Consider the following 16,489-nt stretch of genomic DNA (forward strand, 5'->3'; position numbering starts at 1 on the left):
TGAAAACTTTGAACTGGAAGACGACTTACAACATTGAGTTTCCTTGTCTTGCTTGGAATCTCTACATATGTATTAGCAGTGGTCTCCTATATATATTTTCAGTGTTGTGGCACAAGAAAGAATGAGATAAAAATTACTAAGGAAATTACAGTGATCCTTTGGTTTATATGTAATTTGGGAAAATGTTGGCTTGTAAAGTAAGCATGAGCAAATTCAGCATAAGCAATCTCAGCATCTTAAGTAGACAAATAGAATGATGACAGAAGTCTTTTTATTATTTCACAAGCTCTTAACACAGGAGCCTGTCTATAATACCTAAATGTAGATATATCAAATTCCTTTCCTTTAATGTCATGTTAAATTTTTGTCATTTCATTAGTATAAAAATAGTGAATTGTAATGTATGATCTTCCTAAATTTTTGTTGGTTTGGAACTGCAGTTGAAATTATTGTGATGATCTTTTTTTTGGGAGGGATTAGTTTATGTGGTTTTTTTCTTTGCTTTTAATAGTGTGGGCTTCCTTATAATTGGAATCTATATATTTAGTGAAAAGTGGATGAACAAATTCCTTTTTAATAGTTGGATATAAACTGCTGTTTTTTACAAGAAGTAAGCTAGTTCAATGGTGACTAAGATTTTTGTATTTTTCACTTGGTTTACTAATTGACTTTTGCATCTGTAAATTATTCCTTTTGGTTTTGCTAGCTTCTTATATGAAAAATATCTCCTTTTCCAAAACTGGGGACTGAATATAGCATCTAATTAATTAAACTGGTTGTGGATTAAGTGCTGTCTGCCACAGTAGGAACCAACAGTTGTTTTGTATCAATTTTTGAGCTGGTATAGTATAACTTGAGCAAATTGTCTTTTGATTGCTTTATCTTGCATAACTTTTGGTGAAGGGCTCTGCTTCTGAGACCAAAAGCATGCCTTTTGATTACTTAATGCCATTTGGTATTTAACGTCTATATTGTTCTACCCAGTTTTGACAAAATTTACTTAGCATGTAGCTGAGGTTATGGTCTGTGTTTCATTTATGTTATTGAATTTTAAATTCTTTTAAGTAAACTGAGAATTTTAATTTGGTTTTGTGGCAGCTTTTTGTGTGTGTTTTTTTTTTTTTTTTTTTTTTAAATTTGTTGGCTTTTGGTTTTTTTTAGTGCTCGGGAGATGGGAAGTAATGATAGCTGGCACCTGAATTAAAATTTCTGTGTAGGCGCTACCATCCCAGAACTTCAGGATGAATGGGGATATGCCTCATGTTCCCATCACTACTCTTGCAGGGATTGCTAGTCTTACAGACCGTAAGTACTCGTTTTTTTTTTTTAAGTTCTTAAAATAAATATGTTCAAAATCAGATTTGTTATTAAAAATGTTAATTTTGTCATTGCTTGCATTTTAAAAAGATATTAAAAATATGCTAGCTTAAACATAAAATGAAATGTATGTTCAAAAAAACACCCTTAAGTAAACCTGAAACACAAAATATAGGAATTCATTGTTTGGCATATCATTCTGTAACACATCTGGGTAGCCCACAAATAAAGAAAAATGTATAATTGATAAAATACTTCTTTAAAGCACACATCTCATCATTTTCACTGAAGAGAATAGATAGTTCAGCTAGAAAGCGTTGTGGAATGTGATGAATATACTTGAAACCTAGTTCTTTAGTTTTGGAAAAAGTACAAAAACATTAATTAGCAGGTGTGAAAAATGGATGCTGGAATGGAAATAAGCAGCTGAATCTATGAGGCTTCTTTCTTGGCTGTTGAGCCTAAAAAAGGAGCGGATGAGGTGTGTGTGCTGTCTTTACATCAGGAAGACAAAATGCAAGGAAAGGAAAAGAACTATTTACATTGAAAGCTGATAATGGTGCAAAACCAAATGGTTATAATCTGAACAAAAATAAATTTCTACTGGAAACTAAGAGGAGATTTATCATTACTATAATGAGGTCCTAGAACAACCATTCCAATAAGAGAAGTTGGAACAAAGATGTATCTTGTTTATAAAATGTAAGCAAGAATTTATATCTCTGTTGTCTGTCTGAGCATAATTGGACTTAGTGACCCAAGTGCTTCTCCTGAGCTCTTGTTTTTATTATTATACTGTTGAAATTTCAAGACTGCAAGAGGCACTGAAAGCATATAACCCAGCAATTGAATTTAATTGCTCACATTGAAAAAAGCAGTTGTATTTGAGGGGAAAAAAACCCACTTCATGTCTTTCTGATATTCTGAAGTATTAAAATTGGAAGATGGTGCTTATGTATATATATATGTATCATTATGTTTGTCTAATAATGAGCCATCAGGATGCAAATCATAAGATTCTAGGCTAGGGGCAGTTTTCCAGTACTAAGTATTTGCAGGTAATGTTCTAAAGAAGTCAGAATGCCTAACTGGTAGAAGTTACTGTTCAGACTCCTGCTGCAAGACTTTTTTGTAACTCTGAACTACCTTTGGTGGGATTAGCCCTTGTGTTAGGTGCATTTGATTCTTTATCTGTCATATTTATATGTTTAAAAACTCAGGAGTAGGTGAAAGAGAGAGGCTTGTCACTGCTTCGCCTTATTTCTTTCTATGTAAAAAGAAGGAACTGGAATGGACAAGTCCTGTTGCCCTAAAAACATTGAAGAGATGACTAGAGTAGAGTAGGCAGTAGAGTAGGCTCAGTTAACTATCTGAACTTACACTGTTTTAGTAAATATGTTTTGCTGATCATCTTACACGATCAATGTACTTATAGTGCTGCATACAACTACAAGGATTTTGCATTTCCTTCCTTCCCTTTATCCATGCTTTCAGCTCCAAGAGAAAACTCCTATAACATTAAATAATATTCTGGAATGTTTAAAAGTATTTTTTATTTGTAATACTTGCCTTAGCACAGATAAATATTTACAATAAAATAGTAATATAATTTTGGACTCAACTGCATTACTTTGTTTAAGCAGAGTCCAGCCTTTGTGTGTATGTGTTCATGATAAAAAAAATAAAATAAATGTATGTATCAGGTTTTCTTTCTTAATCACATGAGGGAATAAGAAGGTAGCCATCTTTGTGTTTTATGAAGTGATTCTGAACTCCTTTCTGTTTTCTGATAACAGTTTTGAACCAGCTGCCTCTTCCATCACCCTTACCTGCTACAACAACAAAAAGCCTGCTTTTCAATGGGCGAATAGCTGAAGAGGTGAACTGCCTTCTGGCTTGCAGGGATGAAAATCTGGTTTCACAGCTCGTCCACAGTCTCAATCAGGTGTCAACAGATCACATGTATGTATTTTAAACTTCAACTATATCAGATCACCATCTTTATTCCTTGAAATTAAAAACTGAATTGAGAAGGGTGTTTGTGAGAATCTGAAAATTAGAATGTACAGATTTTTTATTTGACTTGTTTATCAGATTAATGCTGTATAAGAGTCAATTATTTCAATCAATCAGAATGTTAGTAATTGTCTGACAACCCTTAAACATAACTAATTTTATTTTATTTTTAAAATAGATCTATTGCTGGTTTCATTCTTGCTAGTTAGGAGTGCAAATGTTGTAGTATTGATTGTGCAATAGCCATTTGTGTTCTAGATTGGTTAATAATGCACACAGACAAATTATATACCAGGTATATACCAATTGTTTTGATCAAATAGAAGTTAGTTTTTAAAAGTCCTCAAAGCAAACAAAAAGTGAAAGCATAGATGCCTTTATAGAAAATCAATTACATTTTTGATGGTTCAAAGGGAATCCTGTGATGTCAAAGATATGCCGGTTTTCCTTTTTAAAATAATAGATTCTCAAAGTATTGGGCTACAACTTGAATGTTATACATTGATGCATATCTTATTTCAACTCCTACAACAATACTTTCTTGATGTTATACCAAGGTGTTCTTCTTTTATGGAGAAGATCACAATACAAAAGTGAGCATAAGAAACTTTTTATATTAGTCTCAAACTGACAACAATGTATGCATAAGTGATTATTAACAGAAAATAATTTTGAAGGCTAGTAAGAATACCTCTTCTTCCATTCCTTAAACATGAGAGGAAAAAAATAGAGGCAAAGAACAGTGCTTTGCAGACTTGTTTTTTTCCTGTATTTTAACAGTTAATTGTCATCTTTTGTTTTGGTTGGGGCTTTTAATCTTTATTATTGAATCTTTTATTATTTATTTATTTAATTTTTACTTGATTCATGGTTTCTTATAATTTGAAAATACATTTACCTCTTTATTTGCTTACCTTTGCATTTCCAGAGAACTGAAAGATAATCTCGGCAGTGATGATCCAGAGGGAGATATACCAGTCTTGCTTCAGGCTATCCTGGCAAGGAATCCTAATGTTTTCAGGGAGAAAAGCATGCAAAACAGATATGGGGCACAAAGTGGTAAGGAGTTTTGATTATAAATATATAAATAGCTATAAATATGTAAATATATAAACCAGAATTGATAAACTCTACTGCTGATTTTTGAAAAAAATGTTAAACTTCACTGCAAAGTTTAATTTCTAGGATAAGTGATTCAATTTTATTTTAATTTTATTTTAATTTCTTTATTACTATGTTTCATATATTTGCCTTGGTAAATAAATAAAGTTGGGAAAACATGCCTTAATCTTACTGAACATCTGTATGATTATAGTGTATTATTGTAGTGGTAGTTCTTAATAGTTCTGGGGTAAACAATAAGGTTGAATGAACCATACTTAACTACTTCCCCACCATTCCTATTCTCAGCAATTTGTGATGCCCTACATATTTTACTGTTTTGACAGTTAATTATTTTCTGAGGTTTAGCAAGAAATACTTCTGGATAGCAAAGATTGAGAAAGGAAGAGACCAAGCAAAGAATTAGTCAGACAGATTCTACTTGTTGATCTGGAGAGTTATGAAATCTTTTCTTTAAATACTAAATAATGAAATGAGTAGTAAAATTTCCAAAGTTTTTGCAGTCTGAGAATAAAGCTTTGATAGCACTGTAGAGATATAGAAGTGTTACTAGAGTCTGCAGGTGATAGAAAATGTATAATTTTTTTTGAGGGGAAAAATAATAAAATGAGATTATTAAGTTTGTTCACCTAGGCTGGGGAGTAAGCCATACAATCTTTGGGAAGAATTTGCTGAGGACAGAACACATAATGTTCCTTGAAAGAATGCAGAAATTTCCTGGAATGAAAATGTGAAACACGGTACTAAATATTTAGTAGCTCTTTGATACATATATCCTGAAATTTAAGCTCTGAAAATGTTACCGTTTTAAGTTAGCTCCCTGAAACACAGATAACAAGACTCTGTTTAGGAAGGAGATGATGTTTATTGCAGGTTTGTACAAAGCTGAGTGCTTGGTGCCTTCCCAGAAATTAAGCACTCTGAATAAGATTTTCCACAAGATATTTATACACAACATTATAAAGTTAGTAAGCTTCCAAATCCATCCTCCTTACAATGATTATAATAGTTAGTGATTATAATATGGTTGCATCACTATTTCTACTATCATGCATGCACACAGGAAGGGTCTTCACCTGGGGAGGGGTCTGTGTGGGGCTTAGTTGCTGGCTGGGGTTAAACCAGAAGACTGTACTAATTAGTTTTCTTACTGATTCCTAGTGATAGATGGCACTGAATATGGAAAAAGTTTTATTAACCGCTGTAGCAATTTGTAAACACATTTTTCTGTGACTCTTGACTAATTTTTTATTATTTCCTTTACAATGCAAGCAACTATAACGTATTGCATTGACAGTAACTTGGACTTAAACATGTTAAGTTTCAAAAATGCTTCTTATGCAGGAGACTGCACACATCTAAATCTTACAGTTTCTGCTTGCACACTTTCTAATTCTGCCATTGTACTCCGCAAGGAGCTGTAAGAGAAATTCCCCCATACCCTCTCATATACCTTTACAGAATAGGTATGAAGCCCTGGGAATGGGTAGGCATGATGGGTAATATACAAGAGATATGTCAATGCTCAAGAAAGCCTACATCACAACATCATCCACAAGGGAAAAAAAAGGGTTATGGTGAAGCATTGCTGTATCTTGTCCTAACCAACAAGGAGAGCGTGGTTGAAGCAGTGAAGGTTGAGGGCAACTTTGGGTGCAGCACCCACGAGATGGTGGAGTTCAGGATCTTATGCGGTAGAAACAGGATTCCAAGTAGAATCACAATCCTGAACTTCAGAAAAGCCAACTTTGCCCTCTTTTAAAAACTGCTGGGGGAAATCCTATGGCACAGGGTACTGGAGGATAGGGAGGCTCAGGACTGTTGGTTAATATTCAAGGACCATTTCTTCAGAGCTCAAGACCGATGCATCCAATGGGAAGGAAATCAAGAAAGGGAACTAGGAGACCAGTATGGTTAAACAGGGAAATGCTAGGTAAACTCAAATGGAAGAAGAGAATCTATGGACTGTGGAAAGAAGGGCTAGCCACTTGGGAGGAATATAAGACTGTTGTCTGAGAATGCAGAGAAGCAACCAGGAAAGCTAAAGCCTCCTTGGAATTAAACCTTGCAAGAGAGCTTAAGGACAACAGGAAGGGCTTCTTTAAATACATAGCAGATAAAACTAACACTAGAGGCAATGTAGGCCCACTGCTGAATGAGGTGGGTGCCGTGGTGACAGAGGATACAAAGAAGGCTCAATTGCTAAACACCTTCTTTGCCTCTGTGTATACAGCTGGAGGATGTCCTCGGGAGCCCCAGGCCCCTAAGGCCACTGAGGAATTCAGGGTAAAGGATGAGTTTGCCTTGGTTGATGAGGGCTGGGTTAAGGATCAGTTAATGAGGCTGGACATCCATAAATCCATGGGTCCTGATGGGATGCACCCATGGGTGCTGAGGGAACTGGCGGATGTCATTGTTAGGCCGCTCTCCATCATCTTTGGTAAGTTATTGGGAACAGGAGAGGTGCCTGAGGACTGGAGGAAAGCAAACATTACTCCAGTCTTCAAGAAAGGCAAGAAAGAGGACCCAGGTAACTACAAACCGTTCAGCCTCACATCCATCCCTGGAAAGGTGATGGAACAACTCATTCTTGATGCTGTCTCCAGGCACATCAAGGACAAGAGGTTTATCAGGAGCAGTCAACGTGGCTTTACTAAGGGGAAGTCATGTCTGACCAACCTGATAGCCTTCTATGAGGATGTAACTAGGTGGATGGATGATGGCAGAGCAGTAGACATAGTTTATCTTGATTTCAGTAAGGAATTTGACACTGTCTCTCACAGCATCCTTGGAGCTAAACTGAAGAAGTGTGGCCTTGATGATCAGGTAGTGAGGTGGATCAGGAGCTGGTTGAAGGATAGAAGCAAGAGAGTTGTAGTCAAGGGGATGGAGTCTAGTTGGAAGTCTGTTTCTAGTGGAGTCCCTCAAGGGTCAGTACTGGGACCAGTACTATTCATCAAATTTATTGATGACTTGGATGAGGGAGTAGAGTGTACTGTCAGCAAGTCTGCTGATGACACAAAGCTGGGTGGAGTGGCTGACACACCAGAAAGCTGTGCTGCCATTCAGAAGGACCCAGACAGACTGGAGAGTTGGGCAGGGAGAAATTCAATGTATTACAACAAGGGCAAGTGTAAAGTCTTACATCTGGGAAAGAAGAACCCCAGGTACCAGTATAGGTTGGGGACTAAGCTGCTGGAGAGCAGCAAAAGGGAAAGGGACCTGGGGATGCTGGTGGACAGAAGAATGACCATGAGCCAACAACGTGTCCTTGTGGCCAAGAAGGCCAATGGCATCCTGGGGTGCATTAGAAGGGGTGTGGTCAGTAGGTCAAGAGAGGTCCTCCTCCCCCTCTACTCTGTCCTGGTGAGGCCAAATCTGGAATATTGTGTCCAGTTCTGGGCCCTTCAGTTCAAGAAGGACAGGGAACTGCTTGAAAGAGTCCAGCACAGAGCAACTAAGATGATTAAGGGAGTGGAACATCTCCCTTATGAGGAAAGGCTGAGGGAGCTGGGTCTCTTCAGCTTGCAGAAGAAGAGAATGGGGGATGACCTCATCAATGTTTATAAATATCTAAGGGGCAGGTGCCAGGAGGATGGAGTCAAGCTTTTCTCAGGGGTGACTAATAATAGGACAAGGGGCAATGGTTATAAACTTGAGACTAGGTGGTTCCATAAAAATATTAGGAAGAATTTTTTCCCTGTGAGGGTGACAGGGCACTGGAATAGGCTGCCCAGGGAGGTTGTGGAGTCTCCTTCCCTGAAAACATTCAAAGCCCACCTGGACGCGTTCTTGTGTGACCTGCTGTAGGTGACGCTGCTTTGGCAGGGGGGGGTTGGACTAGATGAACTTTTGAGGTCCCTTCCAACCCCTACCTTTCTATGATTCTATGATATGTTGGGCAAACCCCTATCATAGGGAGGTATGCTGTCTACCTGGAGCTTGGGTTAGGGATGTCACTAGGAAACTTCCTAGCCTGGTGAGGTCTTCAGACTACTACCCCTTACTGATCTTTCATGAAGGAGGAGAGGAAGTAATGACTGGCAATTAAAGGAGACTTTAGGGCCTTGGGATGAGTAGCAAGAGATTCTGGCACACAGTTCATCTTTTCGTCTGCTCTTCCAGTCACAGGCAGTGACACTGGAATGACTAACCATATCCAGATCATTATTACATGGCTCTATAGCTGGTGTCACAGCCACAAATTTGGGTTCTTTGACAAAGACACCAGGGTTATGGACACCTAACGGGAGACACCTTTCTCAAAGGGGGAAGAGGGTCTTTGCTCAGGAGATTGACAGGCTAATCAACAGGGCTTTAAACTAAATGGGAAGGGGGAAAGGGAAAAATCAGCAGGCTTTCACATAACAAGCCATGGGATGACACACCAGGGTTGGTGGGATGTGGAGCTAGTAAGGGCTCTCAGCCCATTGTCCTGAAGCATGCTGGGGACACAGCAGCACAGTCAAAGTCTCATGGAGATAAGCCAGCAGCTCCTAAGGTAACAGTAGTGAACAGGGAAACATCAGGGAAACACCTTAAGGGAATTAAGAAGCATCTCTCATGAATGGTGACACGGCAGACTGGCCAGCTGAAGTGCCTCTAGACAAATGCACGCAGCATGGGCAGCAAACAGGAAGAGTTGGAATCTACTATTCTATTGGAAGGCTACAACATTGTGGCTATTACTGAAACCTGGTGGGACAAATCCTACGACTGAAGTGTGTGCTGTTGATGGATATAAGATATTCAGAAGGGACAGGAACGGAAGGAGGGGTGGAGGTGTTGCCCTCTACGTTAAGAAATGGATTGAATGCGAGATGTCCCTAAAGAATAGCCATGAGCAAGTTGAAAGCTTATGGGTAAGAATTAGAAATCAAGGCAACAACGGGAACCTTGTGGTTGAAGTCTGCTAAAGGCCTACTACAGGATCAAGAGGAACCTATTGATGAAGCATTCCTCCTCGAGCTACAGGAAGCACCACACTCACAGGTTTTCATCCTGCTGGGGGACTTCAACCACCCTGACATTCATTGGGGAAGTAACACAGCAAGCTGTAGGCAACCCAGGAGGCTCCTGGAGTGCCTTGATAATTTTCTCAGACAAGAAATAGACACCCCTACCCAAGGGGATGCAATACTGGACCTATTGGTCACCAATGCAGGTGAGCTAATCAGGGAATCTCAAGACTGGAGGCAGCCTGGGCTGCAGTGACCATGCACCGGTGGAATTCATAGTGCTAAAGGTTATGAGTCAGTCAAGGAGCACAGTCAGGACCCTCAATTTCAGAAAAGCAAACTTCCAGCTCTTCAAGGAGTTAGTCAACAGGACACCCTGGGAAACGGTCCTCAGAGACAAGGGAGCAGAACAGAACAGAGCTGGCAGATCTTCAAGGACACTGTCCATAGAATGCAAGATATCTCGATCCCCAGGTGTAAGAAATCTAACAAGGAAGAGGAGAAACCAGCATGGCTGAGCTGTGACCTGCTGGTCAAACTAAAAGGCAAGAGGAAACTGCACAGGCAGTTCAAGTAGGGATAGGTATCTTGGGAAGAGAATAGGGACACTGCCCAATTGTGTAGAGAAGGCCAGGGAACAGTTGGAACTGAACTTGGCAAAGGATGTGAAGAATAACAAGAAGCGATTATAGAGGTACAAAGGAAAAAACGGAAGGTCAAAAAACCCCATACCCCCCCTGAAGAGCACCTCTGGTGAGCTAGTAACAACAGAGGTTAGTAACATAACAACAAAAGTTGAGTAACGACAAAAGGCTGAGGTTATCAACAACTTTTTTTCCTCAGTCTTCACTGGCAATCCCTCTCCCAGCACCTCCCAAGTTCAAAAACCACAAGGAGGGGACCAGAGCAGCAGAATCCCTCCCACTGTAAGTGAAGGCAAGGTTTGTGACCATCTGAGGAACCTGAAGATATACAAGTCCATGGAACCTGATGAGATGCATCCCAGAGTCCTGAGGGAACTGGCAGATGTAGCTGCCAAGCCACTCTCCATGATATTTAAAAAGTCATAGGGTCAGGTGAAGTCCCTGGTGACTGGAAGAAAGAAAACATCACGCCCAATTTTTAAAAGGGTAGAAAGGAGGATTCTGGGAACTACTGACCTCTCAGCCTCACCTCTGTGCCTGAGAAGAACAGATCCTCCTAGAGGGACTGATAAGGATCACGGAGGACAGGAATGTGATCCAAGACAGCCAGCACAGCTTCACTAAGGGCAAATCCTGCCTGACCAAGCTAGTGGCTTTCTATGATAGGGTAACTTCATCAGTGGACAAGGGACGACCTATGGATGTGATATGTCTTGACTTCTGCAAGGCCTTTGACACGGTCCCCCACAATATCCTACCCACCAAGTTGGAGAGATATGGATTTGATGGGTGGACAGTTCACTGGATAAGGAATTGGCTGGATGGTCTCATCCAGAGGGTAGTGGTCAATGGATTGAAGTCCAGATGGAGACCAGTAACAAGTGGTGTCCGTCAGGGGTCCATACTGGGACCTGTACTGTTTAATGTCAATGATAGAGACAGCGGCATCGAGTGCACCATCAGCAAGTTTGCAGATGACACAAAGCTGAGTGGTGCTGTCGATAAGGCAGAGGGATGGGATGTCATCCAGAAGGACCTGGACAAACTGGAGAGGTGGGTCCAGATGAACCTCATGAGGTTCAACAAGACCAAGTACAGGGTCCTCCACCTGGGTCGGAACAATCCCCACTCTAAGTACAGGCTGGGGGATGAGGTTTCAGAAAGCGGATCTGCAGAAAAGGACTTGGGGATGCTGGTGGATGAAAAGCTGGACAGGAGCCAACTGTGCACGCTTGCAACCCAGAAAGCCAACCGACTCCTGGCTGCATCAAAAGAAGCATGGCCAGCAGATCGAGAGAGGTGATTCTGCCACTTTGCTCTGCTCTGTTAAGACCTCACCTGGAGTATTGCATCCAGCTCTGGAGCCCTCAATACAGGAAGGATGTGGACCCAATGGAGCGGGTCCAGAGGAGGGCTGCAAAAATGATCAGGGGGCTGGAACGCCTCTCCTACAAAGACAGGCTGAGGGAGCTGGGGTTTTTCCGCCTGGAGAAGCAAAGTCTCTGGGGAGACCTAGTTGCAGTCTTCCAGTATCTGAAGGGGGCCTAACAGGAAAGCTGGAGAGGCACTGTTTGCAAGAGCTTGTAGTGATAGGATGAGGGGAAATGGTTTTAAATTAGAGAAGAGTAGATTTAGATTGGATATTAGGAACAAGTTCTTTACCATGCGGGCAGTGAAACCATGGAACAGGTTCCCTAGGGCGGTAGTTGAGGCCTCATCCTTGGAGATACTCAAGGTGAGTCTTGATGAGGCTCTGAGCAACCCGATCTAGTTGAGGATATCCCTGCTTACTGCAGGGGATTGGACTAGATAACCTTTAGAGGTCCCTTCACACCCAAATTATTCTGTTTCTATGATGTAGTTTTTCTGACATCTCAAGCTGTGTTTTTTATACATAGTGTGTTCCTCAGCATTTAGTAGTAACGCTAAAATGGATTTATGTGTGTAACACTTTTCCAAGCAAAAAAAAGTGATGCTCAATATTGAGCGTTATGTGTCAAGGCAACTCCTTCTAGCAATGTTATGTAGGTTGATATTTATATCAATAACCCAGGCAATGCTACAGGCTTGGGTAAGAATGGCTTGAAAGCTTCCAGGCAGAAAAGGACCTGGGGGTGTTGGTTGATAATCAGCTGAATATGAGCCAGCAGTGTGTCCAGGTGGCCAAGAAGGCCAACAGCATCCTGGCTTGTATCAAGAATAGTGTTGCCAGCAGGAAAAGGGAAGCACTTGAGCCCATGTATTTGGCACTGGGGAGGCTGTATCTTGAATGCTGTATTCAGTTCTGGGCCACTCACTGCAGGAGAGACATTGAGCTGCTGGAGTGAGTTCAGAGAAGGCCATCCAAGTCAGTGAAGGGTCTGGAGAACAAGTCCTATGAGGAGAGGTTGAAGGAAATGGGATTGTTTAGTTTGGAGGAGGCTGAAGGGAGACCTTATTGTTCTCTGCAACTACCTGAAAGGAGTTTGTAGAGAGGTTTGTGCTGTCCTCTTCTCTCAAGTGAACAGTGATAGGACCAGAGGAAATGGCCTCAATTTGCACCAGGGGAGGTTTAGACTAGATCTGAGGAGGAATTTCTTTACTGAGAGAGAGAGTAGTCAGGCATTGGAACAGACTGCCTAGAGAGGTGGTGGAGTCACCATCCTTGGTTGTATTAAAAAAGGGTGTAGATGAGGTACTTCAGGAAATGCTCTAGTGGGTGTGGTGATACATATATATACATATATATTTTTTATTGGACAGGAGGATGTTGATGGTTGGACTCAGTTATCTTAGAGGTCTTTTCCAACTGACAATTCTGTGATTCTTTGGTTTTTCTGAACACTTAACATTACTAACAATCAAAATTAAAGTTGCATTTGAAATAAATTCTTAGGTATTTTAATGTATGTAAATACACAGTGGAGCCATAAATCTGTTGCTTAATGTTACGACAATAATGTAACAAATGTAGAAGATATTTCAGTGTTAACAGTCCCAAACTAATTTAAACTCCTTTTTAGACTAAATATTTGTGGCTTATTTTTTTCTCCTTCCTCATTATATCATTTCTAGGCATACTTATTACCTGCCTGGAAAATTAGAGATACTGTTATGGTGGGTTGTTTGGGGTATTTGTTGTGGTTGTTGTTGTTTTTTTGTTGTTGTTGTCTGTTGGTTGTTTTTGTATTGTGTGGTTGGATTTTTTTTGGGGGGGGGGGAAGGGAGGGGAAGAGGTTGTGGGAGTTCTGTTTCTGGTTTTGAATTATCTACATTGTGTTCCCCATGTTGTTCCCCCCCTCCCTCTAGCTATAAGAGAGAACTGTTTTTCACTGAATGAGCTTTAGGGTTTTTTTAAATGGCATTTAAAATTGATTCATTTATACATATTCTGTCATTCTTTTAAATAAAAAACTACCGCATCTGTTGTTCAAAACTAAATTTAGGGAGGAGACAACAACTTGTTCTGTTTTTAAAGTATTTTAAAAGTGCAATCTGTGCTTTAAGCGTAAAATGAAACTTTGTACAGTTGATACTCATATGGTCTTATTCTGTAATCTTTCTGTACATGAATGTTAAGGGTTAGTAGTTTGACTACTACCTAGCTGTGGTGAGAGTGGCTGTGAGAGGTGAGCTGTGAGCGTATATGCCAGGTGCTGCCTCAAACACAAAACCACTTGAGTTTCTTCCTAACTTACCTCTGTGTGAGGCAACCAAGGTCCATTTGAACAAGTACTGCAAGAGATGAGGATTCCCCTTCTGTTACTTGGGACAGCAAAATGTCTGCTGTACTGAAATATGGAGGTCTTTGACTTTTTTCAGCACAACATGGGAATTTCACTCCTGCTCTGGGCTAGTTTGTGTGTGCTTATGCACTTAGAATACAGCACTTCATACCTACTGGGAGGTGGTAATGACTGCATTCCTGAGATATTTTCACATCTCTGCTGGGAAGAGAGGGTGACAGGGAGGATTTCTGAAACTAGCGAATGTGAATATTGAAATCGGTGATAGTAATTCAAGGATTGAATTGATGGCTCCCAAACTCTGGACTGGGGACTGCTGTCAGCCTTCAATCTAAACTTCGGTTTAAAATATTTGCATTATTGATGCACTTTTAACCATCGCTGTGGATCAGTTGCTGTGACTTCCCAAGCTGCAGTGTGCATGTCAATTCTGACACTGTTTTAGCTGTAAGACATTGAAGTCTGTCACTAAAATCACCTGCTTAAAATTCATGTAAGTTTTTGAGTACTTACATCACTTTGAGTATCATGTGGTGGCTATGAAATTCTTTATACCTATGTCAAAGAGAAGAAAAAAAGATTCCTTTAAATTCTACCTAATAAAGATGTGAGTTTCAAGCACATTGGTACTTGTGGCTTGAAGTCTAATACGACTGAATTTCCAAAGCATGACTGTGGGAGTCTACAGATAGGATATTGGTGGTTCTTTGCAATTGAAAATATTTCAGCATCTTTGATAACATTCCTTATAAGTGTGATGGAGGTGGAATAGAAAGCTGCTTTCTCTGGGTAGAAAGGAACCACTAAGGCATGGGAGAAGGGAGAATATTTTGCACCACTCAGCCTGAGATGATTGCTTGCTGTACTTGTTCTAAAAATGGGAAATACGTTTTCTGTGTTCCTCTGACTTGTGAGGTTTCAAAATGTTTTACTTATTGGCACAATGAGTACTGTACCTTCCAGTCTGGGGTGTGGAGTATATGTCCTGTTATAAAATATTTTTATTTACTGTCAGGTTTTTGGCTAAGCAACAGAGGAAGGTACTGCCATTGATATTTATAATTTAATTAATACTGTTTTAGTGAACACTCCTTTTATGTCATGGTTTGAAATAGACATCTTACATAGAATTGATCTTTTTTTTAAAATGTTTTCTAATAGTTGTAGGTAGAAGATGTTAATGTCTATAAAGCTTATAATCTTTTTGTATATAATAATTTCTGAAATGAGAGACTTGATTGATTGTAAAGGAAATGCATGTAAAGTAATGCTGCTATCTTCTTCTTAACAGGGATGATGATGTCGCAGTTCAATATTTCTCAGAATTCCATGCGAGGTAGTCCTGCATCTTCCAATTATCAACAAACTACTATCTCGCATAGCCCTTCCAGGTAACACTTTCTTTTAAATGGGGTGGAATGGGCATTGAACTGCAAATTCTTCCTACAGTGACAGTCAATTCTTGTTGCAAGTATGTGAAGAGAATATGATCAATGTCAAGGCAAATTTTGCATTTGTCTGGTAGCAAGGTGAATTTATTCAGCTGGAGAAGAAACATTTTTTTTATAGTGAATTAGTCTTTGTATTCTAAGGACTAGTCATGATCTCGTGGTCTCTCTTCCTCACATAATTTTGGCAAACTTACTTTCCTGCTTAAGGAATCCTGCTGCCTCCTGTCACCCCTCCAGCTGTTCTCTGACTGTGGTGGAGGCTGAGACTGGTTGCAGAAGGATAGAAGAGAAGAGGCTATGTATTCTCGCATCTATAGCAGTACCAATGTGACAGGAGGATTGGGAAAAAGGCTTGTTAAAGTATGAAGTACTGCTACTATACAAATGCTGCTCAGAGGAGAATAGGCCCAGTAGTTTGGCCAGTCTTTCAACATCTTCCTCATCAACTTTCTGGTTCTTTTTTCAAATTTTGAAAAATAAGTAGCAAGCACATATAATCCAGGCCTTTGTTAATATAATAAAGTACTCTGGATTAGAGGAAAAAGTTCTGCATGTAGTTTCACCCCAGTTACTGGACTTTAACAGATTTTATCTCTGGTTATTAGATATCATTATTACAATAAATTTATTTCACTTAAAGTTATTGTAATTGTTTTGGCAAATGAAATGCTTTGTTATCTGCACAAAAAACCAGTACACTCCTTTTATATCTAAAAGCGATATTGAGGAAGGTTTCTTGAATCATGAATATTATAATGCGCTGAGTCTTTGCAAAATCCTTGTGTTGTATACTTTGCTATTTCTTTCTATGAAAGTTTACCTTTGCAGAGTTGCTGTCTAGAACTGAGGGTTTTGAAAGCATATATGGTACTTTCTGAAGTATTTATTTTTATTTTGAAAAGCTCATTAAGGATGTAAGTTATAATATTCATTTATTTTTGTCACAAGCCTATTTTATTTTTATGAATTCCTGTCTTTAGGATGAGATAAAGCCAGTGAAATTATAAGTTGTATTGAGTGGACTTTGATAGAATCATAGAATGGTTTGGGTTGGTAGGGACCTTAAAGATCATCTAGTTCCAACCTCCCTGCATGGGCAGAGACATCTTCCACTACACCAGGTTGCTCAAGGCCCCATCCAGCCTGCCCTTGAACACTTCCAGGGATAAGGCAGCCACAACTTCCTTGGGCAATCTCTGTTTCAGTGTCTCTCTACCCTCACAGAAAAGAATTTCTTCTTTATGTCTAACGGAAAT

The 16,489-nt window shown here is 39.8% G+C and overlaps 1 protein-coding gene across 1 annotated transcript in view; it reads left to right on the forward strand.

Moving 5' to 3' along the window:
• Window positions 1-1,158: 1,158 nt before the first annotated feature.
• LOC139789214 (nipped-B-like protein) overlaps window positions 1,159-16,489 on the forward strand; it is a 148,859-nt gene continuing 133,528 nt past the window's right edge. Inside the window, exons 1-4 of the mRNA XM_071729725.1 lie at window positions 1,159-1,305; window positions 3,114-3,279; window positions 4,262-4,392; window positions 15,074-15,173. Coding sequence (XP_071585826.1) covers window positions 1,242-1,305; window positions 3,114-3,279; window positions 4,262-4,392; window positions 15,074-15,173 — 461 coding nt within the window. The 5' untranslated portion in view covers window positions 1,159-1,241. The remainder of the gene's footprint in view (window positions 1,306-3,113; window positions 3,280-4,261; window positions 4,393-15,073; window positions 15,174-16,489) is intronic.

This window comes from Heliangelus exortis, chromosome W, assembly GCF_036169615.1.
Source record: "Heliangelus exortis chromosome W, bHelExo1.hap1, whole genome shotgun sequence".
Taxonomy (NCBI): Eukaryota; Metazoa; Chordata; class Aves; order Apodiformes; family Trochilidae; genus Heliangelus; species Heliangelus exortis.